This window comes from Falco rusticolus, chromosome 21 (assembly GCF_015220075.1).
Source record: "Falco rusticolus isolate bFalRus1 chromosome 21, bFalRus1.pri, whole genome shotgun sequence".
Lineage (NCBI taxonomy): Eukaryota > Metazoa > Chordata > Aves > Falconiformes > Falconidae > Falco > Falco rusticolus.
In genome coordinates, this window is record NC_051207.1 from 439,402 (window position 1) to 463,589 (window position 24,188).

The 24,188-nt window shown below is 55.6% G+C and overlaps 1 protein-coding gene and 1 long non-coding RNA gene across 5 annotated transcripts in view; both read right to left on the reverse strand.

Annotated features, from left to right (window-relative positions):
- Window positions 1-17,239, reverse strand: part of BICRA (BRD4 interacting chromatin remodeling complex associated protein) — a 32,118-nt gene extending 14,879 nt beyond the window's left edge. For 2 of the 4 annotated variants that reach the window (XM_037371901.1, XM_037371903.1), the window contains exons 1-3: window positions 17,082-17,207; window positions 8,216-8,291; window positions 651-696 (exon numbers count right to left, since the gene is read on the reverse strand). In XM_037371901.1, coding sequence (XP_037227798.1) covers window positions 651-696; window positions 8,216-8,291; window positions 17,082-17,123 — 164 coding nt within the window. In that variant the 5' untranslated portion in view covers window positions 17,124-17,207. Of the gene's footprint in view, window positions 1-650; window positions 697-8,215; window positions 8,292-17,081 lie in introns of all 4 variants that reach the window. The other 2 variants (XM_037371902.1, XM_037371904.1) reach the window with 1 other exon arrangement.
- A 1,450-nt stretch (window positions 17,240-18,689) lies between these two features.
- Window positions 18,690-22,812, reverse strand: LOC119140494. Its single transcript, XR_005101630.1, has 5 exons — window positions 22,764-22,812; window positions 22,356-22,400; window positions 20,676-20,779; window positions 19,646-19,820; window positions 18,690-18,998 (listed from the first exon to the last, which is right to left on the reverse strand). It is a non-coding gene; the product is annotated as an uncharacterized LOC119140494 (long non-coding RNA).
- Between the last annotated feature and the right edge of the window lie 1,376 nt (window positions 22,813-24,188).

A 24,188-nucleotide genomic window follows, 5' to 3' on the forward strand; every position in this document is an offset into this window, starting at 1 on the left:
ACACCCACCCGTGCCACGGAGGCTCGGCTAGACCACGTGGAGCGGTGCTCGCCGGGCACTTGGCCTCTCCCACGCCACCGACGCTGCCCTCGCTCCCCTTCCCCGGTTAATTGCGTGAAGCCCCAATTACCAACGGCTTCCTAATCACCCTAAACCCCTGGGGGAAATTAGCCCGCGTTGGCCGTTGCAAGGGATTCATCCAAAAATGTAAAAAATAATAATAATAATCGGGGGAACCCGCTGGCGAGCGTCCCCAGCCCGGTGCTGCCGATGGTAAGGACGGGAGCGCAGCGCGTCGATCCCTAAAAATCCCAACAAAACGCCCACCTGGGACACCGAGAGATCCCAAACGGGATTCCTGCGTGGGATCCGCGCTTTCCTCACGCGAAATTCCGTTAAACCTCCCCCCCGCCTCCCCGGCACAGCCCCGGAGGAGCCCCGAGCCCCCCTCCCCAGCTCCAACCCCCCCCCCCCGCCGTCAACCAGGAGGGTTTGTACAGCCGGTGTGTTTTCGTGGTTTACACCTTGGAGGAGTTTTGGGTGTTGGGAGACACAACCCGGCACCGGGGAAGGGGCGGTGGGGGGCTGAGCCCCCCCGGTGCCCACCCCAAGAGGGCAGGGGAGCGCCGGAGCGCCGCGGCGCGACTTACCAAATTACATCTAGCAGGCACCGGCCGTCTTCATCATCCATGTCAACTGCAAAAAGCGGAGAGGGAGAGAGCGGGTTAACGCCAGGAGAGCCCCCGCGTCGTGCTCGGCTTCCCCCCGCTACCCGGTAACGTTCCGGAATGTTCTGAAGGGGAGATGTGAACTCTGATTGGCTGAGGCTGCAGCCAATAGGATGCAGCGGAACCCCACAGAACCCTGTGGAACTCTCTGGAACCCTCTGGAAACGGATTCCTGGTCAACATTGACCAGTGACCGAAAACCTAAACTACCTAAACCCTAAAATCTTAAAACTAAACCCTTAAAACTAAAAACCCTCAACCCCGTTAAACCTAAAAACCCTAAAAACCCCTACGGAAGCTGAACCCTAAACCCCTTAACACCCTAAACCCCTTAAAAATACTAAACCCTCACCAACCTAAACCCTAAAATCCCTAAAAAAACTTAACTTTAAAAACCTTTAAGCCTAAAAACTCTTAAATCCTAAACAATCTTAACGATAAAAACCTTACACAGCCTAAAAATCGAAACAACCTAAAACCCCTAAACACCCTTAACCCTAAAAACACTGAACGCTCAACGACCTAAACCTTAAAAACCTAAAACCCTAAACCCCCTAAACCCTAAACACCCTTAACCCTAAACCCCCTAAAAACCCTAAACCCCCTTAAACCTAAACCCCCTAAACCCTAAACCCCCCCAAATCCTAAAAAACCTTACCTTAAAAAACCTTTAATCCTAAAAACCCTTAACTTTAAAAACCTAAAACCCCTAAACCCTCTTGACCCTAAACCCCTAAACCCTAAAACCTCTTAACACCCTAAAACCTAAAACCCCTAAAACCCCTGAACACCCTTAAACCTAAACCCCTTAAATCCTAAAAACCCTAAAAAAGCCTTAACTTTAAAACCCTAAACCCCCTAAACCCTAAACCAACACCCTTAAGCCTAAAAACCCTAAAAAATCTAAACCCTAAACATCCTTAAACCTAAACCCCCTAAACCCAAAACACCCGAAACCCTAAAAATCCTAAAAAACCTGAACTTAAAAAACCTTTAAGCCTAAAACCCCTAAAAAACCTTAACTTTAAAAACCTAAACCCCATTAACCCTAAAACCCATAAAACCCCTAAACCCTAAAAACCCTAAACCCCCTTAGCCCTAAAACCCCCCAAACCACTAAACGCTAAACAACCTAAACCTTAAAAACCCCAAAACCCCCAAAAAACCTAAAAACCCCCTAAACCTCACCCCCCCAAACCCCAAAGGGGGGGTCCGGAGGGGAATCCCGTCACCCCTCCAACGTGGCGCGGGACAACCGGGAAGCCAAAAAGCCCACGTTGGCCGTTGAAATGGATTTATTCAAAATTTTACTATTAAAAAAAAAAAAAAAAAATAAAATTGGGGGGAACCCACTAACGAGCATACCCAGCCCGGCAGCGTGTGGATCCCTAAAAATCCCAGCAAAACGCCAGCGAGCCGGGACGCCGCTGGGTGGATCCCCAGCCCCAGCGCCGAGGGATCGGCTCATCCCGACGCCGCTCCCGTCCCTCCGGCGCTCGTCCCGGTTTTCCCAACCCGGGGCTTTGGTTTCACCCCAAACCCCCAAACCGGCAGCTTTTTGACTTATTTTCACCTCGACACGGGGCATCCAGCCCAGCTGACGGACCTCCTGGGATCCTCAGCACCGGGATCCTCGGCGAAGCAGATCCCAGCACCGTGGCGGGGCAATAACTCGGATCCCCAAAATCCCACGTTTATGTGGATTTACCCCTCGGTCTTCCCTGGGGGGGGCAAAACATTTTCAGAGGCGTTTTGCTTCAGGAGGTGAAATCCAGGATTTTCCACCGATAACCCGAGATCCGGCACCGGGTGATCTGGTGGATCGGCAGGTGGAAACCCTTTTTACAACCAGTTTTAGGGAAAAATAGTGGGAGTTTGAGTTTTGTGGTGTTTTTTTTTTTTCCTTCCCCAGTGTTTCCCCTCTTTTTCTCACACCAGCTCCAAACCTCGGGGTTTGGAGGCGCAGGATGAAACTCCTTAACGAGACACAATTAATAAAGATTCAGATAACGAGAAAAAAACCCCAATAAATCGGCCGCTTCAACAGGTTGAAAAAAGCAAAAAACGGAGAAACTCACGGCGGGATGAACACACCTGTCACGTGCAGCCCGTGGTACTGAACAACCTGCCTTTTTAACGAGCGCCCGTAATTATTTCCAGGCCTGCTAAATGAATAACCCAAATATGACAGCCAAAGCTCCCAGCCCGCTTGATTAATTAGTCCGGAGAGCCCCGTCGCCCCAAGAGCCGGCACCGCCGCTCCGCCGCCGCCAAGACGCCGTATTTTAATTTTTCCGCCGTTTCTGACGTTCCGCCGAGCAATTTAGGAAAAACGAAGCAACTACCGAACGGTGGGACGGAGCAAACCTCCCCCGCGCGCAACGGCGCAGCCCCCCGGGAGCGGAGCGCTGCGCCAACCCCCCCTTCAAATTTATCTATTTATATTTATAAAGTTTTTTTCCGCTCCGGCTTTCTGCCCCTGCTCCCGTAACGGAGCCCTGGAGGGGGGGGGGGGGGGGGGGGGGGGGGAGGGGGATGGATTTATGAATTAACGAGCTGGTTTGCTACCTGGATTTCTGCCTTGTCACTCGGTATTGATTACAGCCGGCTCGGGAGGAGGAAATTAAAAGCGTTTTGTCAAACGATGCGGTACGGCGGCCGCGCCCCGGCGAGGAGAGCGGCTCCCGACCCCCGAGCTCCGCGCGGGAATCGCTGTTGGGCAGAGGCAATATTCCTGGTCTGATTTCTTTTTTTTTTTTCCAGGTGGGTCGGGTCCGTTATCGCTAATTAACGGACGGGAGGGAGGGGCGGGGGGGGGAGCCTGAATCTGTTAAAAATTGTTAAATGCAAGCGGTGTTGAGAAGCAGGCGGAACCCCCAGCGGCCTGAATTCTCCCCCCGGAGAGAAATCTACGGTCATTCCTTAAATCCGCGCGATAAAATCACCGGGATTTAACCAAGCGTCGCGCCCGGAGAGGAGCAAGCGTGATGTCCCGAGCGGCGGGGCAGGGGAGTTGGGATGTCAGCGGAGAAAAACGTGCTCAAAGCAAATGAAAAATAAGAGGAATCATTCGTTAAGGGATTGGCGTCGCACCTTCCCGGTCCCACCGCCGACCTTGCCCGGCTTTTCGCGCTCCCGTACTTTGGGCCCTTTCCTCCTCCGAATCGCCCGGGAATCGCGTTGGGATCTGGTGGGGAGGGGGAAGAAAGACCCTCGAGACAAACCATCACGTGGCTCCGTACGAATCAAACCTCTACGGCGCCGTTTTAACGATGTTAAAACGTTTTTTCAACAGATGAGACGCGCTTGGCGCTCAAATCCGGGGGGCCGGCACCCCGAGCGGGGGCTTCCCGCACGCCCCCCCCTAAAAAGTTATTTCCAGAGTTTGATCCCATCCCGACGCCACAATCCGACGCTTCTGGCGTCACCCCCCGACAACGGCAGGTCACGCACGCAGGGCTGCGCTTAGGACCGTGCTTTGTCAACGATTTTAATTTTTTTTTAAAAAAATGAGCTGGGAAAATGCTTGGCGCCCGCGCTAAAGCCGTCGGGGAAGCGGAATTTCTTCCCGTTTACAGGAACAGGAAGATGATGGGGAAATAAAACCCCAACCTGCTTTCAGCGTCACCGTCCCACGCTCGTTTTATCCTGGTTGCCTCGACAAGTAACTCCCCGTTTTGTTCCGGGACCATCTTTTGGCAAGAGCCGCGTCGAAGCGTTTGGGCCGCGGCGAGTAGGTCCGACTCGATTTTATGACACGGTAAGACTCGATAGTGGATTATTTTTAGGTCTCGCCCGCACGCCGCGTGCTCGCGGAGCCGGGAACGATGCAGGGAAAAGCCTTTTGCCGGCATCAGGGAAACGCTGAGCTTTATGACCCGCTTCAGCTCTTGAAAAAAAAACAGGCAGAAAAATTAAAAAATAAATAAATGGAAGAGATTCCAGGCGGTTTTCCTTCTCCCACAGCAGGGGGAAGCCACATCCCTAATTCCCAGATTATTCCAGCAAGGTCCCGTGGGGAAAAGGAGCCCCTTCTGCCGTCGGAGTCCTATCCGCAGCCCGCTCCGTAATTGTTAATTATTCTTTGTTTTATCGTATTTAAGACACTACAATTATTATCCCCCCGTGATTTCGCTTCCCTTTGTAATTAGAGATAATGATTAGAATCTATTTGGTGTTACACCAGGAACGCCCGGGAAGCTGAGGAGAGCCTGGACGGAGCGAAGAGAAGGGGACGGAGAGCGGAACCGCGGCACCGAGCCGCTAATTACCTGCGCAAGACACGGGGAAAAACGAGATGGTGAGCGCTTTGGATCGTAGCGTGAGGGGGGAGAAAGGCCTCATCCTGCCCAGGAGGAGCAGCGGTTCTTAGCAGCGGGCACAAAGCCCCAAAATCCGTGGGTTATCCAGCGGGAAGGTTCTTCCCTTCTTCCTCCTTCATGGCCTCGCCAGGAGCTTCCGAAAAACCCAACAAAAAGACCGAGACGGCGGAACGTCGTCCGGAGGGGCCGGATCCGTGGATGCGGCTGGAGCGGAGACGCCGGATCTGCTCTGCAACGGTGAGGTGTCGTCCGGGGGCCGGGCGCCCCAACGCTTCCACGCCTGGAGAATCCAGCTTCGCCGCGTCTCATCCATCGATACTCCGCGTTACCGGCACCCGTGGCGCCGCCGCGGCGCATCCCCGGGATGACGGGAAGAGGAGGTGGCCCGGTACGGCGAGCCAGGATACCCAGATGGCGATGAGAGTAACGCGTTTCTTTACAGCCCATCGTTCTCCCTCGCTTCTACTACGGGATTACTACGCCCCGGTGGGATTCTGGCTGGAAAAGCCCCCCCCAGATACCCCCTGCCGCAAACAGACCCCTCCTCTGTCCCCGACACCGGCCTTCGACACGCAGCGCGCCCCAGTTTTTGTGACTGAACAGACCAGTCACCTCGCTGGTTGGATTTTCCTCCGTCCCTACTCTTCGGAGAAAACCAAAATGTGATTTTAAAATACACGTAGCGCGGCTCAGAAGCCTCGAAAAGGGCTCGGGAGAGGGAACCGGGCGGCCCGAGGAAGTTTTCCTCGTCTCGAGCAAATATTTTCCTCTTCCAGACACGGTCCCTTTTCCTCTCTCTGCCGAGGAAGACTCAATTACACCTCGTGCGGAAAGTTTATGTCCTCACACCCCCCCGCCCCGATTTGGCATTTTCTTTTCGGTTTTATTAACGCTGACTTTGACGCCTTCGATTTTCTCAGGCTGCCTCTTCTCAAGGTCACGGGTGGAAAGATGCAAGAAGCCACCAGGGTCTGCTGAGAGCATCGGCGACGCTCTAAAAAGCGAGGGGGGTGGGTGGGTATTTTTGAGCGAGAAAAATCAAATGGAAAAAAAAAAAATCCTCTGGGAAAAGCGAGCGGAGGAGATGGGAACCCGCTGGCGAGCACATTTCCGTGAGGGAAGCACCAAATATTTCCTCCACTCTCTCTTTCACGCCGTCAAGAGTTAAATTTATCACCAGCTTCCCCAGGGAACAGGAAGAAAGCCTCCGGGAAAATCACGGGATAAAAGGAAAAGCGCCCGCCGGAGTTTCTCCTTCCCTGAGCCAGTAGCTCCGCATCGCTTCGTTTGTCTCCCGCTCCGAGGGCCCAATTATCCCTGTGATCACCGGGATATCGACGATAAACCACCGTGGATTTTAACGATTCTTCCACCCAGCGACGATCCACCTGGCAGCTCCACTGAAACCGCAGATATTTTTATCCCAAGAAATTCCGGAGCTGGAGGTAAATCGCGGCAACCCAATCGCAATGGGTCACACCAGCCGCTGCGTACGAGGTTTCCGTTACCGTCAGCGGGGAAACCCCTGTTCCTCGTTACCTCACCGTTAATTAATTAACCTCGTGGACCTTCTCCAGGCTTGAGGACTGGCGGTTTATACTCCAGAAAGGGATTTTAAAATATCCCGGTTTTTGGACCGCTCAAGGTGTGTTTGCAAATCCTACGAGCAACAACAGGAATCGCAAGCACGCGTACAAAGAAGGTCCCTATTTCTCCGGTGTCATCCTCTGCCCCACCCCCCACCCCACCCCCCCAGCATCCCAGCAGATTTATCCATTCTGAAAAAAAATAATTAATAAAATAATAAAATAAACCCACAAGGTGCGTCGGGTGGGTGAGAAGGGCAAACCTCCCGACAAGAAAAGCATCTCGGGGGGGGGGGAAAAAAGCTGGAAGTTCTAATTTCCCCAACAAAAGCATCTTCCAGCGGGGAAAAAAAACCTGGAAATTCTGATTTCCCCGACAAAAGCATCTTCCAGGGGGAAAAAAAAAGCTGGAAGTTCTAATTTCCCCGACAAAAGCATCTTCCAGGGAAAAAAAAAAGCTGGAAGTTCTAATTTCCCCAACAAAAGCATCTTCCAGGGGGAAAAAAAAGCTGGAAATTCTGATTTCCCTGACAAAAGCATCTTCCAGGGGGGGAAAAAGCTGGAAATTCTGATTTCCCCGACAAAAGCATCTTCGGGGTGGGGGGTGTGGGGGTGGGAAGCTGGAAAAAAGCTGGAAATTCTAATTTCTGCATTGAGGGATTTGCAGACTCCGCAAGAATCCTGCCGGGAATCGAGGAAATCTCCATTTCAATGCAGCGGACCTGCAGGAATGCGGTGGCTTTCCCCAGGACAGGATTTGAGGAAAGGATTCCTCCAGAAATCCACCCGGGGGCTCACGTTTCTAAGCAAACAACCCCCCCAACTCGGAAACTAAACCGGTTATCTTTTATTTCCACGGTCCTAATAAATATTTGAAGTATAAACACTCGCACGTTTTTTTGGGGGGGTTGTTTTTTGTTTGGGTTTTTTTTTCTTTTTTTCTTTTTTTTTTTTTTTTTTTTTTCCCCTAGCAGAAACTTAAAAAAGGCAACAGCCCGGATTCTGAACATACCGACGACAAACGCCTATTTTTAAGCTTGGAATTAGCGTTTCCCACATTTCGCCGCTCTCCCAATGGATTTCTCAACGCCTTTTCTTTTCACCGGCTGGCGACTCGATCCGGCCAATTCCATAAATCCTCCTCTGGCCGTAATTAGAAAGCAACCGTCGCCGCGCTAGAGGAGAAGGTTACGCGCAAAAAGTCCCCTCTGGGCGTGAAAACTCTGTCTGGAAGTTTTTGGAGACGACGCCTGAAGTAATAAGGGAAACGGGGCGCGAGGTCCAGCTTCCACCCTGGCACCATCACCCTAATTAGGGCTCCGCAGCCACTCCAGGAGTAATTAAACCACCGTTTTGACCCAACGACGTCAACAAATTCCACCCCTGGGAGCAGGGCGGTTTGTAGCCCCGCTATTCCTTCGTAAAAATAAGAATTAACGACAAGGCTTCGCTCCTCCCTGGGATTTTCCATCCCACCCCATTACTGCTCGTTAGGAATAACCCTCGTTAGCCTCACCGGGACACCCCCCCCACACACACACGGCCCAGGACGGGAGGAGAGCGCTCGTGTTTTACTAACCTCTTGCTTTTAGCAACTCTGTGCCAACTATGGGTAGGAGAGGAGATACAGAACATATTTGCTTTATGCAGTCATACTGTAAAGGAAAAAAATAGAGAAGGGCCGTTACACCACCGATCCCGACGACCTAATCCAATAAAAAAAATAGAAAAAAAACCCAAAATAAAACCACCACCCCAAAAAAAGCAGAAACGCGGAGATTTTAAGGGCAACGGGTCTTGTTTGAAGCCTTAGGGCGCAATATAAATATAAATTGGAAAGACAGGGATGGACAAGGTGCTCCTTTTTTCCATTCAGGGGTTAAGGTAGGAATTCCCTGCAATAAAACTCGCCGGGCTCTGGCGGTGCGGCCAGATTTGGCTATCTGTATTATAAATTCCCTATAACCCAGAAATTAACGTGAAAATTCCAAAAGGTGATGGCTCCCCGGGACAAATCCCAACAAAACAGGGAGCGTCGGAGAACAATTCCTCCGCGCCACGAAGTACGCCCGGAGCGTTACACCCGTTTCGGAGATCACAGCACTCGTAAAATTCCAGCCACCAGGAATGGAGGGTTCCAACATCCGCCGGATCCGGAGCTGGAAACAGAGGGAACAACAAACCCATCTTGTACGACACAAGGGGCGATGATCCCGGTTTGGAACAGGCCCCAGGAGTTCCAATCCCACGAATCTCGAGGAAACAAGTCAAATCTGAGGTCACCGAGGTGACTTTTTTTTTTTTTTTCTCCCCCCAAGTATTCTCCTAAGATTGTCACTTGCTGCGCTGCGGGATTCCCTCCGGGATGCTCCCGGGGATGTCTCCGTTACTACCAGGCTCTCCGATATCCAGCTGAATGCCGCGCTCGGCGCTTCTTTCAGCCGCCTGGGGCTCCAGGAGCTCCCGTTTCATTTCCAGCCCTTCAGGTGGGTACTGCAGCAACCAAAGTCTGCGTGCTCTCCTCCAGGGATTTCTTTATTTTTGAAGACCACGTGTGGAGGGAAAATTATTTTCTAACTCTTTTAGTAGGTGCTTTCGAGCGGTGAAAAGGAAGAAGACTCGTAAATGAGCGATGCTGCACTTACATCCTCCTTCCCCGGGAAATTACTCTTGACTGCCGAAGCAAGCCGGCGGCGTTTGTTCGCCGCTTCCATTGGGACAGGTGGAAAATCCAGGAGCGTGAGACTCCCCACTTCCCCGGTGGAAAGAGGAAAATCCCAGGATGTGGCTCCCTCGAGCCACAGGCAGGCGGGAGCTGCAGGTGAGGGCTGCCCAAGAGCAGCACCGGATGCTTCTTCCTACGGGAACGCTGCTAAAAACGAAGTAAAACTCACCGGCATACGGTTTCTAGTTAACTATGATGGTAAAAAAACCGATTAAATCCACCAAAGCGAGTCCTCCTGCCCGGCATCACCGTAACTCCTTCCCCCACCCGCCCGTTCTGCCGCGCCGGACAAGCTTTGCCTTCGCAGCAGCGGCAGGGACGAGGCCACGCCGCGGCGAGGACGCTCCCAGCGCTGCCCCGTCCCGAGGCGCTGCCGGGAAATGTCCCATTTCTGGGTCAGGGAATCGTTTTCCCGGCGGCGAGGACTTGCACCGTCCCGGGCCGCCCGCCCTCCCCTCCCCCTGCGCAGCGCAGGATTTACTTGGGAGCTTTTTTTGCTCGAAATCATTTCCAGACTCGCATTCCCTCGACCGCAGCGGGAGGAGGAGGAGGAATACAATGGGAGCAAAGCGCTGGCTTGGCGGGGAAGGAGGGAGAAACTCGCTGGGGCTGGAAGGGGGGGGGGGGGGGAGGAAGAGGAAGATGCGGGGAAGGAGCTTGGCAAACGCTCCCTGTTTACCTCCACGAGCCGCCGTGGCGCTTTTTTGGTTCAAATTTAGAGCTATCGCTCGTGGGTTTGTCGTTGGGCCTTATCCCGGCGGGATTTTTTTCCGCTTGGGAAAGGTGTGCGGTGCTGGCGGACGCGTGCCCTCGCTCCGCAGAAGAGGTGAATCCCGCGGGGAAGGCCTCCTCCACCACGCAGATTTATGAGCCCCGAGCCTCCGACGGCGGAGGCGCAGCACCGGGACTGGCGAACGCAACGGTGGGATTTATTTTTAAGGGGGGAGAAAATTTCAAGAGAGAAAAAAAAAAAAAAAAAAAAAAATAATCAACACCCAAAACCCAGGAGAAACACACTCAATACGCAGAGTCCTGTCGGGAAACAGGCCTGAACCTGCAGCACCTCCCCAGAGGCTGGAAAGCCGTCAGTGGCCGCCGCTTTTAATGACAGCTGATGAAAAAAAAAAAAAAAAGAAACACCAAGAAAACAGAAATGTTGACAGTTTTAAGCTCTCCCAACAATTCTCTTCAGAAAATAGCCCAGAAATTGTCCGACATGCGGCCAAAAAAACCAAACCAAACCACACCACCCAACTCGGTGCAGGTGAACGCATCGTCGCACGCAGATCCCTGACCTTTTTGTCGAAACGGCGACGAATGTTTCAACTCCTTATGGCAGCAGAAACCGCTTCCAAACACGCGCTGAATGTAAACCGAAGTATTTTTGCCCTCTGCCTGCAGCCAGCCCCGGCCTCCGGCCTCCACGAGCCATGGGAGAGCCTTGTTTTCCCGGCGGATGCTCCGCTCTCTCCGGGACGGCGAGGAAAAGGATAAAAATCGGGTTACATTTGCTGCCGGAGAAGGCGAGGAGAGAGGGTTGGGGGCAGGAGGAGGAATGGGGGTTGGAGGAGAAGCGTGAGGGGGTTCACGGGGGGACAAAGCCGCCGCGGCGGGGTTTTGGATCCGTCGCCCGACGGTGGTTGGGGATTTTGTGCGGCGCGGCAGAGCTCGGGGTTTACACTGAATAAACTTGCGGAAACGCGGAGCCGAATTTTCCCAGCTTTGCCAAACTCAGCCGGGTAAAAGGCAGAGGAAGACGAGGCTCCGAGCTGGTGCACCCGTGATGGCCTTTTCCAAGGGGTATGGGGTATTTCAGCTCTCAAACAGCGCTCCTCAAGCCCAATCCATCCCATAATACACCCCCCCAGCCACATTCCCACTCCGCATCAAACCCAAGGCACAACGGAGACGTTTGCTATGGAAAATAAGTGACACCCGCCTGATGGGTGACAAATACGGCCCAAGGAGAGGCGAAAAACGAACGTTCCCATGCAGGTGCCGACGGAGCCGCCGCTGCCAAAAATGGGGGTTTTGGGGCCAAACCGCTTCTATAACGGACACGGGGGAGCGGAGGATTTACACCAGGAGCTGCTGCTCTTAGTAGTGAGGAGGGAAAGGTGCGGTGTCACCCGCAGCCGGCAGACGAGGACGCTCCTCAGGCTCTGCACCGGAACAGAAACGTTAATTCCCCGATTACGGGAAAAAACGAACTCTCTGAGTAGGGAAGGCACCGCCGGCGGGGAACGGGGAAACGTGACGGAGGCGCAACGGGGGGGTCTACTCGCAGCGGGATGAGCGAGGGGAGCGGGTCTGACAGCTCCGCACACCGCAGCCCCCTTGCAGGAGCAGGTAGGGAAGGGGTGAAGGAACAAAAGCTTTGGCTTCGCCAACAGGCCGTGGCGGAGGGATGGCGGGAGCTCGAGGGATGGCGGGAGCTCGAGGGATGGCGGGAGCTCGAGGGATGGGGGATGCTCGAGGGATGGGGGATGCTCGAGGGATGGGGGATGCTCGAGGGATGGCGGGAGCTCGAGGGATGGGGGGATGCTCGCGGGATGGGGGGCTGCTCGAGGGATGGGGGATGCTCGAGGGATGGCGGGAGCTCGAGGGATGCGGGGAGCTCGAGGGATGGGGGATGCTCGAGGGATGGGGGATGCTCGAGGGATGGGGATGCTCGAGGGATGGGGGTTGCTCGAGGGATGGCGGGAGCTCGAGGGATGGGGGATGCTCGAGGGATGGGGATGCTCGAGGGATGGGGGATGCTCGAGGGATGGGGGATGCTCGAGGGATGGCGGGAGCTCGAGGGATGGGGGATGCTCGAGGGATGGGGGATGCTCGAGGGATGGGGGATGCTCGAGGGATGGGGGATGCTCGAGGGATGGGGGATGCTCGAGGGATGGCGGGAGCTCGAGGGATGGCGGGAGCTCGAGGGATGGCGGGAGCTCGAGGGATGGGGGATGCTCGAGGGATGGGGGATGCTCGAGGGATGGGGGATGCTCGAGGGATGGGGGATGCTCGAGGGATGGCGGGAGCTCGAGGGATGGCGGGAGCTCGAGGGATGGCGGGAGCTCGAGGGATGGCGGGAGCTCGAGGGATGGGGGATGCTCGAGGGATGGGGGATGCTCGAGGGATGGGGGATGCTCGAGGGATGGGGGATGCTCGAGGGATGGCGGGAGCTCGAGGGATGGGGGATGCTCGAGGGATGGGGGATGCTCGAGGGATGGGGGATGCTCGAGGGATGGCGGGAGCTCGAGGGATGGCGGGAGCTCGAGGGATGGGGGATGCTCGAGGGATGGGGGATGCTCGAGGGATGGCGGGAGCTCGAGGGATGGCGGGAGCTCGAGGGATGGCGGGAGCTCGAGGGATGGCGGGAGCTCGAGGGATGGGGGATGCTCAAGACACCTGGTTCATGCGGACACATCGAGCTCCGCACCGAAATACCTGCGAGAAGCAAAGAGTGCGGTAACAGAGCGGTGGTGGCAATCTGCCCGTTTTTTTACACCAAAAATTCCACTCTACTACAGGATAAAACGTAGCTACTACTGAGAAAAACCCTACGCTGCTAACGTGACGGTTTTGAGGATGCATTTTCAACGTTCCTCTTTCCTATAGCGACTTAAATTTAGCACGAAAGTCTCTCACGTCGCGAAAATTCAAGTGGAAAGAAACACCGAGTCGCAAACCGTTCCCCTCCGCTTTGGTTTCTTTTTTTCCTTGGGGAAATAAAAGAGGAAAATGCTCGGGAAGCCCAGCCTCAGCCGCGCAACGGGAAACACCCCCGGCATGAAGCCCCCAAAAGCTGCACGCAAAACTCCGCCACACTCCCCGTGTCCCCCCTGCGATTGACACAAAGAGCCTCCTCCCACCCCTCCCCTCAAAAAAAAAAAAAAAAAAAAAAAAAAAAAAGACTCGATGAGATATTTAAGGATTAAATCCCTGCAGGATGCGGCATTATTTAGGGGCTCCCGACGGCTTCCAGCCTCCGTACTCCTACTCAGGGGATACTACACGGGGCTTCACTTCCAGCCTCCATGCTCTGACTCAGGGGATCTTCCAGCCTCTATGCTCTTACTCAGCGGATACTACATGGGGCTTGACTTCCAGTCTCCGTACTCCTATTCAGGATATACTACATGGGACTTCCAGCCTCCACGCTCCTACTCAGGACATACTACACGGCGCTTCACTTCCAGCCTCCACGCTCTTACTCAGGACATACTACACGGCGCTTCACTTCCAGCCTCCACGCTCTTACTCAGGACATACTACACGGCGCTTCACTTCCAGCCTCCACGCTCCTACTCAGGACATACTACACGGCGCTTCACTTCCAGCCTCCACGCTCCTACTCAGGACATACTACACGGCGCTTCACTTCCAGCCTCCACGCTCCTACTCAGGACATACTACACGGCGCTTCACTTCCAGCCTCCACGCTCCTACTCAGGACATACTACACGGCGCTTCACTTCCAGCCTCCACGCTCCTACTCAGGACATACTACACGGCGCTTCACTTCCAGCCTCCACGCTCCTACTCAGGACATACTACACGGCGCTTCACTTCCAGCCTCCACGCTCTTACTCAGGACATACTACACGGCGCTTCACTTCCAGCCTCCACACTCTTACTCAGGACATACTACACGGCGCTTCACTTCCAGCCTCCACTCTCTTACTCAGGACATACTACATGGACTTGACTTGCAGCCTCCATTCTCTTACTCAGGACATACTACACGGTGCTTCACTTCCAGCCTCCACACTCTTACTCAGGACATACTACACGGCGCTTCACTTCCAGCCTCCACGCTCTTACTCAGGACATACTACACGGCGCTTCACTTCCAGCCTCCACACTCTTACTCAGGACATACTACACGGCGCTTCACTTCCAGCCTCCACGCTCCTACTCAGGACATACTACACGGCGCTTCACTTCCAGCCTCCACACTCTTACTCAGGGCATACTACACGGCGCTTCACTTCCAGCCTCCACACTCTTACTCAGGACATACTACACGGCGCTTCACTTCCAGCCTCCACACTCTTACTCAGGACATACTACACGGCGCTTCACTTCCAGCCTCCACGCTCCTACTCAGGACATACTACACGGCGCTTCACTTCCAGCCTCCACACTCTTACTCAGGACATACTACACGGCGCTTCACTTCCAGCCTCCACGCTCTTACTCAGGACATACTACATGGCGCTTCACTTCCAGCCTCCACGCTCCTACTCAGGACATACTACACGGCGCTTCACTTCCAGCCTCCACACTCTTACTCAGGACATACTACATGGACTTGACTTGCAGCCTCCATTCTCTTACTCAGGGGGCTCCAGCCAGGCCACGTACGTGCATGCAGGGGACGGGGAGAGACCGGACAAGCGCGTCACTTCCAATTTCGCATCACAACATTTTACACACTGAAATAAAAGAACCCGCTCGGCTTTAAGCCGGGGGACGCTACGCCAATTCGGATCCAAATAAAACCACGAGGCCAGCACCCCTTAGCACCTTGTCCCAGCGTTCCGAGCTACGAGAAATACGTCCACCACAGAAACAAGTGGCGGTGCACGTCCAGCTCCCTGCTGGCACGAGGCGGTGGGTCGGCACCGGAGAGCAAAATAGTTTTTGGGGCAAGGCAGGAGCTCGGCTGCGGCCGAGGAGCGCTGGTGGAAACGCCAGACGGGCCCGAGCGGAAGCCCCGGCGGTGCCAAGAGGGACCAAGGCCTCTCCCACTGCCGGGGCCAGAACGCTGCCTTCCCTCCTCGCCCCCAGCTGCTGCTTTTAGGACAAGAGGGAAGAAACCCAGGATGGAGAGGTGGCACCTCGCGGGCACGGGAGCAGGGCGGCCGCGAGAGCCAAGGATGCGACTCGCAAAACTAACCGCCACGCTGCTGCCCGCGCGGGCCGGGAGCCACCGTTCGCCTGCCTCTTACTTTGAAGTTACACAAGGAAGGTTGCTGGACAACTGACAGGGTAAAGGTGTCCCTATGCCATTGTCCTCTCACTCTAGAAAGCATAATAGTAACAACGATCACGTAATAAACCAAAACAGGCACAGAAAGTGCCAAAACAGAGACAGAAAACAAATTAATCGTATAACAAACCAAGTAAATAACATAGTAAAATAATACAATGAGATAAATAACAAAACAGTAGCATAATAACACGGTAACATAACGCTGTGATAATATAACGTAGCAATACGATAAAAATAATTCAGAAATCCAAGATCAGCGCAATTGGTTCACGTGTCAAAGAACTGGCAGCAAAAAAGTGAAGTATTTCAGCGTTCAAACGTAAAGAGAAAGCGTCAACACAGGCACCAGGGGACGAGGAACCAGCCCCAGACCGACGCCATGCATCAAACCCTCGCCCTGAGCATGGCAGGCGTGGCGGGGCACCCACCGGCACGGCACCCACCGGCACGGCACCCACCGGCGCGGCCACAGAAACACCGTCCGCGAGCAGGGCTGCGCCCACAGGCCGAGTCCACGCTCAGGACAGAGTCCCCCTGCACCTGAACTTGTGTGGGGGGAAGAGGAACCCCAAAGCCCCCCCCCCCGTGCCTCAGTTTCCCTTTGGGTCAGACGTACGCCGAAGTTACGGTACCTGGGTACCGCCACGGCACCAGACCCGTGGGCAAGGGGGACAGACGGCGTCACCCGAAACGAAACAGAGGGAAAAACTCAGTCCGCAAACGCTGGATTTGAACCTCCAGAAAACTACGGAGCCCACAGAGACCAAACCTGCGAGCCTGGGACCACGCACGCAAAAAAGGCAAAGCCAAAACCCTACGGAAACGGTAAATCCAACTCGGAATGAAGCCGCGAGCGGCCGACAAATGAAAACTAGAAGAGAATTTGAAGAGCAACGAACTGTAGTTTATTCAACGTATTTTTCAGGCAGCGAGGGAGAACTCGGGAGCCGTAAGGCACCCACTCGAGCCCCCAAGCCAGGCAGGTGCTTTTGCCAGCGGACGGTGTGTCCCCCCCCGCCGCTTTCCCCGGGCTCAACCGGTGCCACGGGGACGGGCTCCGGGTTTGCGGCTTCCCGGGAGGCCGTGGCGCCGGCTGCGGGCGCCGACGGAGGGGTTCACACCCCGACATGGCAAACCCTCCGTGCCTGCGCTCCCGGAGCCATCCCAGGGCATCCCTGCCTCTTCCTCGGGAGGAAGAGGAGGAGGAGTGGAGCGGGGCGGCGGGGCGCGGCGCAAGGAAGGGGGGGGGCACAGGGACACCCAGGCCGGCAACCGAGACAGCAACACCGAGTCACGGCAGCGCGAACCGGCGGCCTCTCCCCGAGCCGCCCCCCCCCCCCCCCGGCCGCCTCCTCCTCCTCGCCCGGGAGGAGGTGGGGACGAGCAGGGCGCTTCCCGGAGGCAGCGGGTGGGGGGGGGGGGGGGAGGGGGCGCCGGCGCGCCCCCCACCCCCCTCTTTTCGGGCGGTGGGGTGCGGAGGTGTAGGGGGGTGCGGGGGGTGCGGAGGGCGACGTCTCCTTTTCGGGAGGTACATTGTATTCCGGAGACGTGACCCGCAGCCGCCGCACCGGGAGGCTGTCCGGGGGCGGCGGGGCCGGGGCGCGGGGAAGGGAAGGGGGAAGAGGCGGCCGGGCCGGTGGCCGGGGAGGGGGCAGGCGCCCCCCCGGCCGCCGCCGCAGGTAGCGGAGTTAAGCGATTTAAAGCGAAATTGCTGCATTGTAAGAAACTCACCGTGATGTTTGAGCAGCAGTCGGCGCGGGGTCTCCCAGACATCCCCGCACGGGCTCCGGAGGCAGGACCCCGCCAGGCACCGACACATAGGGGTTCAGCGCGCTGCCTGATCGCCCGCCGCGCCGCCGCCGCCGCGCCGCCGCCCAGCGCGGGGGGCGGCAGCGCCCGGGGCACCCCCGCGGCTGCGGGCGAAAATAAACGCACGGCGCGGCCCCCCCTCCCCCCCCGCGCCAGCCCACACCCCCACGGCCCCCCGCATTTGCATACGCCACGCCCCCGCCACGCCCCGCCGCCGCCGGCCCGGCCCTGGCGAGCAGCGGGGCACAGCCTTGGCTAGCAGTGCGGCCCGGCCTTGGCTAGCAGCTGGGCTAGCAGCTGGGCTAGCAGTGCGGCCCGGCCTTGGCTAGCAGTGCGGCCCGGCCTTGGCTAGCAGCTGGGCTAGCAGTGCGGCCCGGCCTTGGCTAGCAGTGCGGCCCGGCCTTGGCTAGCAGCTGGGCTAGCAGTGCGGCCCGGCCTTGGCTAGCAGTGCGGCCCGGCCTTGGCTAGCAGCTGGGCTAGCAGTGTGGCCCGGCCTTGGCTAGCAGTGTGGCCCGGCCTTGGCTAGCAGCTGGGCTAGCAGTGCGGCCTGGCCTTGGCTAGCAGCTGGGCTAGCAGTGCGGCCTGGCCTTGGCTAGCAGTGCGGCCCGGCCTTGGCTAGCAGTGGCACAGCCTTGGCTAGCAATTGGGCTAGCAGTGGGGCCTGGCCTTGGCTAGCAGTGCAGCCTGGCTAGCAGTGCGGCCTGGCCTGGCTAGCAACTGGGCTAGCAGTGCGGCCCTGGCCTGGCTAGCAACTGGGCTAGCAGTAGGGCCCTGGCCTGGCTAGCAGTGCAGCCTGGCCTGGCTAGCAGCGGGGCAAGCAGCGTGGCCCGGCCTTGGCGAGTAGCAGGGCCCTGGGCTGGCTAGCAATGGGGCTAGCAGCACAGACTAGCCTGGGCTAGCAGCGAGGCTAGCAGCACGGCCTGGCCTGGCTAGCAACGCAGCTAGCAGCAGGCCCCTGGCCAGCCCCAGGGCTAGCAGAACAGCCTGCTCGTGGCTAGCAGCAGGGCCCAGCCTGGCTAGCAGAGTGGCCAGCGAACCCCAGGGGAACAGAGGCACAGGGACAGCCCCCATTCCGGGCCAGCCGCGCCCGCTGAGCCCCCACAGCGCCTGGGAGACCCCCCGCACCCCCATCCCTCCAGCACGGCCCCATTTCCCTATCAAAATGGGGGGGGGGGGGCAACACACAACACACCCTTGGGGCTAAGGGGGGGGTCTGCGGGGCCGGCGGCCCCCCTGAGCGGGGGTTACCTGCTGGGCCCTGCGCCCCGGCGAACGGGCTCACCCCCTCGCGTCCCACCCTGCGTCGCTGGCGGCGGAGTCGGGCCCTGCCGAGAGAAAAAGCTGTTGACACACAATTTTTTACCCATCGCATCCAGCAAATGATGATCCCAGCTCGGAGCGAGGGGGGAAAAAAAAATTATTTATTTTTTTAAAAGTGTTTTTAGAGGGAGGCTCTGCAGAAAGCTCAGCACAGGCATCGACACAGGTGCTGAGGACAGAAAAAAAAAAACCCAAATGGGGTGGCAAAGACCCCCTGAGGCCCCGGTTGTTTTTTTTTTTTAAATTCCCATCGCCCCTATTATTTTTATAGCCAGGGAAGATAAACCAATAAAAGGCTCTCAATTACTTTTAATTCACTCAGGACCGTGTCACCAGGACAAAGAACACACGCACGGGACACCAAAAGTAGCACTGACGGAGCGAAAGGAGAGACAGCGACCGTAAACCCCATCCGATTTACATCGTCACGCAGCTAACGGCTTTCCCCCGTCAAATTTCTTGTTTAGGTTCCACCGGCGTAAATCACACCTTCGTAATATAAATTTCCCTGGCTAATTCCTGAATGAGAAATAAAAATGACTTGGAATAAAACCAGGAAGGGAGGAGTGGGTTTGCCCGCGACACACGTACTCCTCGTTAGTTATTTGTGACGGGCCTGATCCTGTTTTTAAGCTGTGGGTCCAGAGCGAAGTGCGCGGAGGGGCGTTTGGAGGCAGTGCTTATTAAAACGCTGTGGAGAACATCTTTCTATATATTCACTTACAAAGAGGGGAAATTGTCTTTAAGGAGCGTCAGGATTGAAAAGCAATGCTTAAAAAGTCTTCCGGCTGAAGGCAAGCTGGGGAAAAAAAAAAAAAACCAAACCGCATTTGCCATTTTTCAGCTGGATTTCTGGTCGGGATAAAGCCCCGAGCCGCGCTGGCCCGGCCTCCCCACCGGCGCGCCCGGGCAGCCCAGCGCCCTGCCCAGCCCAGGGTCCTCGACATCCCAGTTACAAACTGGTTGAGCCGGCGAGGAGGCTCCGCTCGGGATTGGCGAGGTGCAGGCAGGGGGAGGCAGGGCCAGGCGCCTTGCCCGCGCCCTGATTAGGCGGGTTAAATATGATTGACCAGTGCGAGTAATTAATCTGCGAGAGGCCGGGCTTGGGGCTTTGTTTATACCCCTGGATTGGTTGGATTTGAATTGGATATACGTTCTGTTTGTACCTGGGTGGGACCTGCCGGGGTTTTATTTTGGTGCATTACGCTATAAAAGCGCAGCGCCAGCCCAGCCGAACGCTGTCATCGTCGTCGTCATCGGCCACCATCGCTCCATCTTCGCCGCCGGAACGCCGGGAGCCGTCAACCGGGTACGGTGCCGGAGGAGGAGCAGGATTCCGAGCTGGTTTTATCAGGAAGGGGAAAAAGAGACAGACCCACCGTCAGCAGCGCTCACAACAAACCTTTAAGCTTCACGACGCACCCTTGTCTTGGAATTTTTTTTTTTTTTTTTTTTTTTTTTACCCTACATCCCAGAGCACTGAACACAGCGGAGCCTACCTTAAAAAAAAAAAATAAAAATAAAAAAACAACCCACAAGCCAAGGCAAAAAGCAGTTGGCACAAAGCCACTGTAAGCGATAATTTGATTAACCCACGGGACAGGACTTCTTCCCCCGAAGGATGTTGCTATCAACAGCGCCCTCAAAACCTGGGGGTGATTTCCAAGCGGGAAGCATTAACAACATCGTCATAACGAAGAATTTTGCCTTTCACGACGGTGACTTTACGAGCAACTCCTCAGGGGGGAAAAAAAAAAACCCAGACCAAACCCCAAAAACTTCCAACACTGCTTTTACGATGAAGGACGAGGGGAAATTCACCGCAGCAGCACGCTGGGGTGTCGCATCCCACCGTCGCAACACATTTCTGTCCCAGCTCAGTGCTCCCCCCGGGATAGAAATCCTCACCAGGACAGCTTCTTCCAGCTTTAACTGGGGTCAAATCCTGCAGCAGAGCGAAATGACCCACCGGTATTGCACCCCCACCCACCAAAGTTCGGTAAAACCCCTTCTTTTTAAGAAATAAAGCATCAGCTGCATCATGCGGCGTGCTAATTAATTTATATTACACCCCCGTGGACGCAAACATTCACTCTGGAGAGGAACCTGGCATGGCACAGTCACAAACGAACCCCCCAAACGCCGCTATTTTTAGGTTTGCTTAAAATATACCTGATGACTAACAGAATTACATACCATTTTTATGTAGTAATAACCGAACGCTCAAAGGTTTGTGCCTCTCCTCACAGGTGGTTCCTGCTTTAACCACTAGACTGCAGCAGCCGGAGTCGCTCCTACACCTTTCCAATTAAAAAAACCATTGTTTTATTTCCCTCTATTATTTCCTTTCCCCCCCCCCAACTTCTCCCAAATGTCTTTGCTAGGATCCAGGTGGCTCCCAAGGGATGCTTGGGATTATTGGATACTAATCCTGTTTGGGATTACTGGATAATAATCCCAAGGGATGCTTGGGATTATTGGATACTAATCCTGTTTGGGATTACTGGATAATAATCCCAAGGGATGCTTGGGATTATTGGATACTAATCCTGTTTGGGATTACTGGATAATAATCCCAAGGGATGCTTGGGATTATTGGATACTAATCCCAAGGGATAATAATCCCAAGGGATTATTAGATGGGAATACCAATAATACAGCTTTTGCACTGGTGCAATTAAGTTGTTATTATTATTAAGGACCCAGGAATGGCCCAGCACTCATCCTGGGACAGAAGGACAGCGCGCTAAAACTAAACCGAGCAATTTCCTTCACACCATAATGTTAAAAGAAACGAACAACAGGGAAAACAAACATAAAACCAACAAAAAGGTGCTGGAAATAGCTTGGAGAGGGGGCTCACAGCGATCCTGATGAGCTGCAACCCCTTTTCCACTTGAAAGACCGGGGTTCCTCGGAGTTTTACAAGCACCGTAGAAAGGTAACAGCCATCCCATGAGACAATATTCCCGTTTCACAAGGGAGTAATAAAACGAGGTAAAGAATTTATCCAAAGCCAGCCGACAAAACACCCAGGTGAGAGGTACGTTTGGTCACTCCTTGCTTGCAAAATGCCCAACAAAATACATTTGGTCACTCCTTGCTTGCAAAATGCCCAGCTGGTCGTTTTTTGCTTGAAGCTTAGATAAAACCATCTACTCTTGCCTGGGCCTAGCCTACGTTTTCTCAGTTTTTGCCCCATAACTCACATCTCCAGTCCCTTCCCCACCCCCACCCCCCCCCACGCATCCTCCCTCCACACCATCACCCCTGATACTGCATGAATTCACTTTAGGATAGAATAAAACCTTGTAGTTAAAATATAATGAATATAAGAAATATATTCTAATGAAACTAGTAGTTGCACAACAAAAGCTGCTATGAAAACCTCCGTACAGCCCTGTAGCAAGGCTAAGAACTTGTATTTGCTCAAAGAACGTAGGTATAGTAATTAGGTCATGTAACCATAGTCTGAAAGAAATAATTAATGAAATCGCTGATGAAAGAAGGAGTCTGTGTCTCTAACTTTCTCTAACAAGGGGCCTGTTTATAAGTTATCTACAGGGAGCGACTAAAAGAAACAAGCAGAAGAAACAGATGGTCGACACGGACATAAATTAGCTCAGACCGATAAGAACACCGCAAACTTGCAAAACCATCACGTACCAGGCAAAAGGTGAAACGTACACCACGAGGAAGACCTACGGCCTTCCTCCCAGAGACCCCTGCCCACAATTCTTGGAGGAATTTGCCCAAGCGCAAAGGGCTGATAAGCTGATTAACATACGAAGCCAGAGTAGGCAGGGCTAGGTAATGAGTATGTACAGGCGTTATATTGATACAATAAAACAATGAATATTTAATTAAGGTAGTTACTTTAGTCATGCGCGTTAGGCAGAAGGATCCCCCATGCATCCAGTGCTGCCAAAAAAAGGATACTCAGTCACTAAGAAATTTTGACTTTGTTCTTTAAATCACACCCCCCCTTCCCAAATTTCCCCCTTTTACCACCCCGCAGCGCCTAAATAACCCTAACCCTGCAAAAAAAGAGGTCGCAGGGTTCCTTGAACCTTTATTTCACACAGAGCCCTCCCCACTCCCTCCATCCATCCATCCACCCACCCAGCGCCACCCCCCTCTCCCCCTCGCATAAACACCCATTCCCCAGGCTCCCCTCCCCCATAAACCCAACCCAGCCCCCCCCCCCCCCCCCGTGCCTTCCACACACCTTCTCACCCTCCTCCTCGCCCCTCACCCCTTTCCCCCCCCCCCCCTCCCCCTCACAAAATGGCGCCTTCCCCTCACGCCGGCGTTTTCCCGCCACAGCTCCTCCCGCCCGCTCCCGTCACGTGACGCCCGCGCGCAGCCGCCCCGGCCGCGGGGGGGGGGGGCGGGGTCAGCGCGCGTGCGCCGGCGGCTGGGCGGGAAAACGGCGGCGGGAAAACGGCGGCGGCGCCGAGGGACCTTCCTCGTACACGCTGTAAGGAACGTGTGTGTCCATCTTTCTCCCCCTCCCCCCCTTCCTTAGCCCCTCACCTCAGCCCCTCCACTGCCAGGGTGGCTGTAGCCCCCCCCTCCCCCCCCCTTCCAATCCATGGGAGACGCGCAGCCCCCGCCTGCCTCCCCCCGGATGTGTTCCCCTCAGGGAGGGGCCGCCTCTGCTGCCGCTTGCAAGGCTGGGGTCAGGGTTTCCCTCAGGGAAAGCCACCCAACTCCATCCCTGCGGTGGTCCCATAGAATCCTGTAAGGTGGGGAGCAGAGTTTCCCTCAGGGAAAGCCCCCAGCCCCATCCCTGGGGTGGTCCCACACACTCATACAAGGGCAGGAGCAGTGTTCCCCTCAGGGAAAGCCCCCCAGCCCCATCCCTGGGGTGGTCCCACAGCCTCCTGCAAGGCCATAAGCCTCGTTTCTCCCAGGGAAAGCCCCCCTGGGTCCCAATCCCATCCCTGGGGTGGTCTGACAGCCTCCTGCCACATGGGGGGCAGCATTTATCTCAGGGAGAGCCCCCCAACTCCATCCCTGGGGTGGTCCCACAGCCTCCTGCAAGGTCAGGAGCAGCGTTTCCCTCAGGGAAAGCCCCCCAGCCCCATCCCTGGGGTGGTCCCACAGCCTCCTGCAAGGCCATAAACCTCTTTTCTCCCAGGGAAAGCCCCCCTGGGTCCCAATCCCATCCCTGGGGTGGTCCCACAGCCTTGTACAAGGCTGGGAGCAGCGTTTCCCTCAGGGAAAGCCCCCCAATCCCAGCCCTGGGGTGGTCCAACAGCCTCCTGCAAGGCCAGGAGCAGCGTTTCCCTCAGGGAAAGCCCCCCATTGTCCTTAATCCCATCCCTGGGGTGGTCCCACACCCTTGTACAAAGCCAGGAGCAGCGTTTCCCTCAGGGAAAGCCCCCAGCCCCATCCCTGGGGTGGTCCCACACCCTCATACAAGGCCAGGAGCAGTGTTCCCCTCATGGAAAGCCCCCCAGCCCCATCCCTGGGGTGGTCCCACAGCCTCCTGCAAGGCCATAAGCCTCGTTTCTCCCAGGGAAAGCCCCCCTGGGTCCCAATCCCATCCCTGGGGTGGTCCCACAGCCTTCTGCAAGGCTGGGAGCAGCGTTTCCCTCAGGGAAAGCCCCCCATTGTCCTTAATCCCATCCCTGGGGTGGTCCCACAGCCTTGTACAAGGCCAGGAGCAGCGTTTCCATCAGGGAAAGCCCCCCAACCCCATCC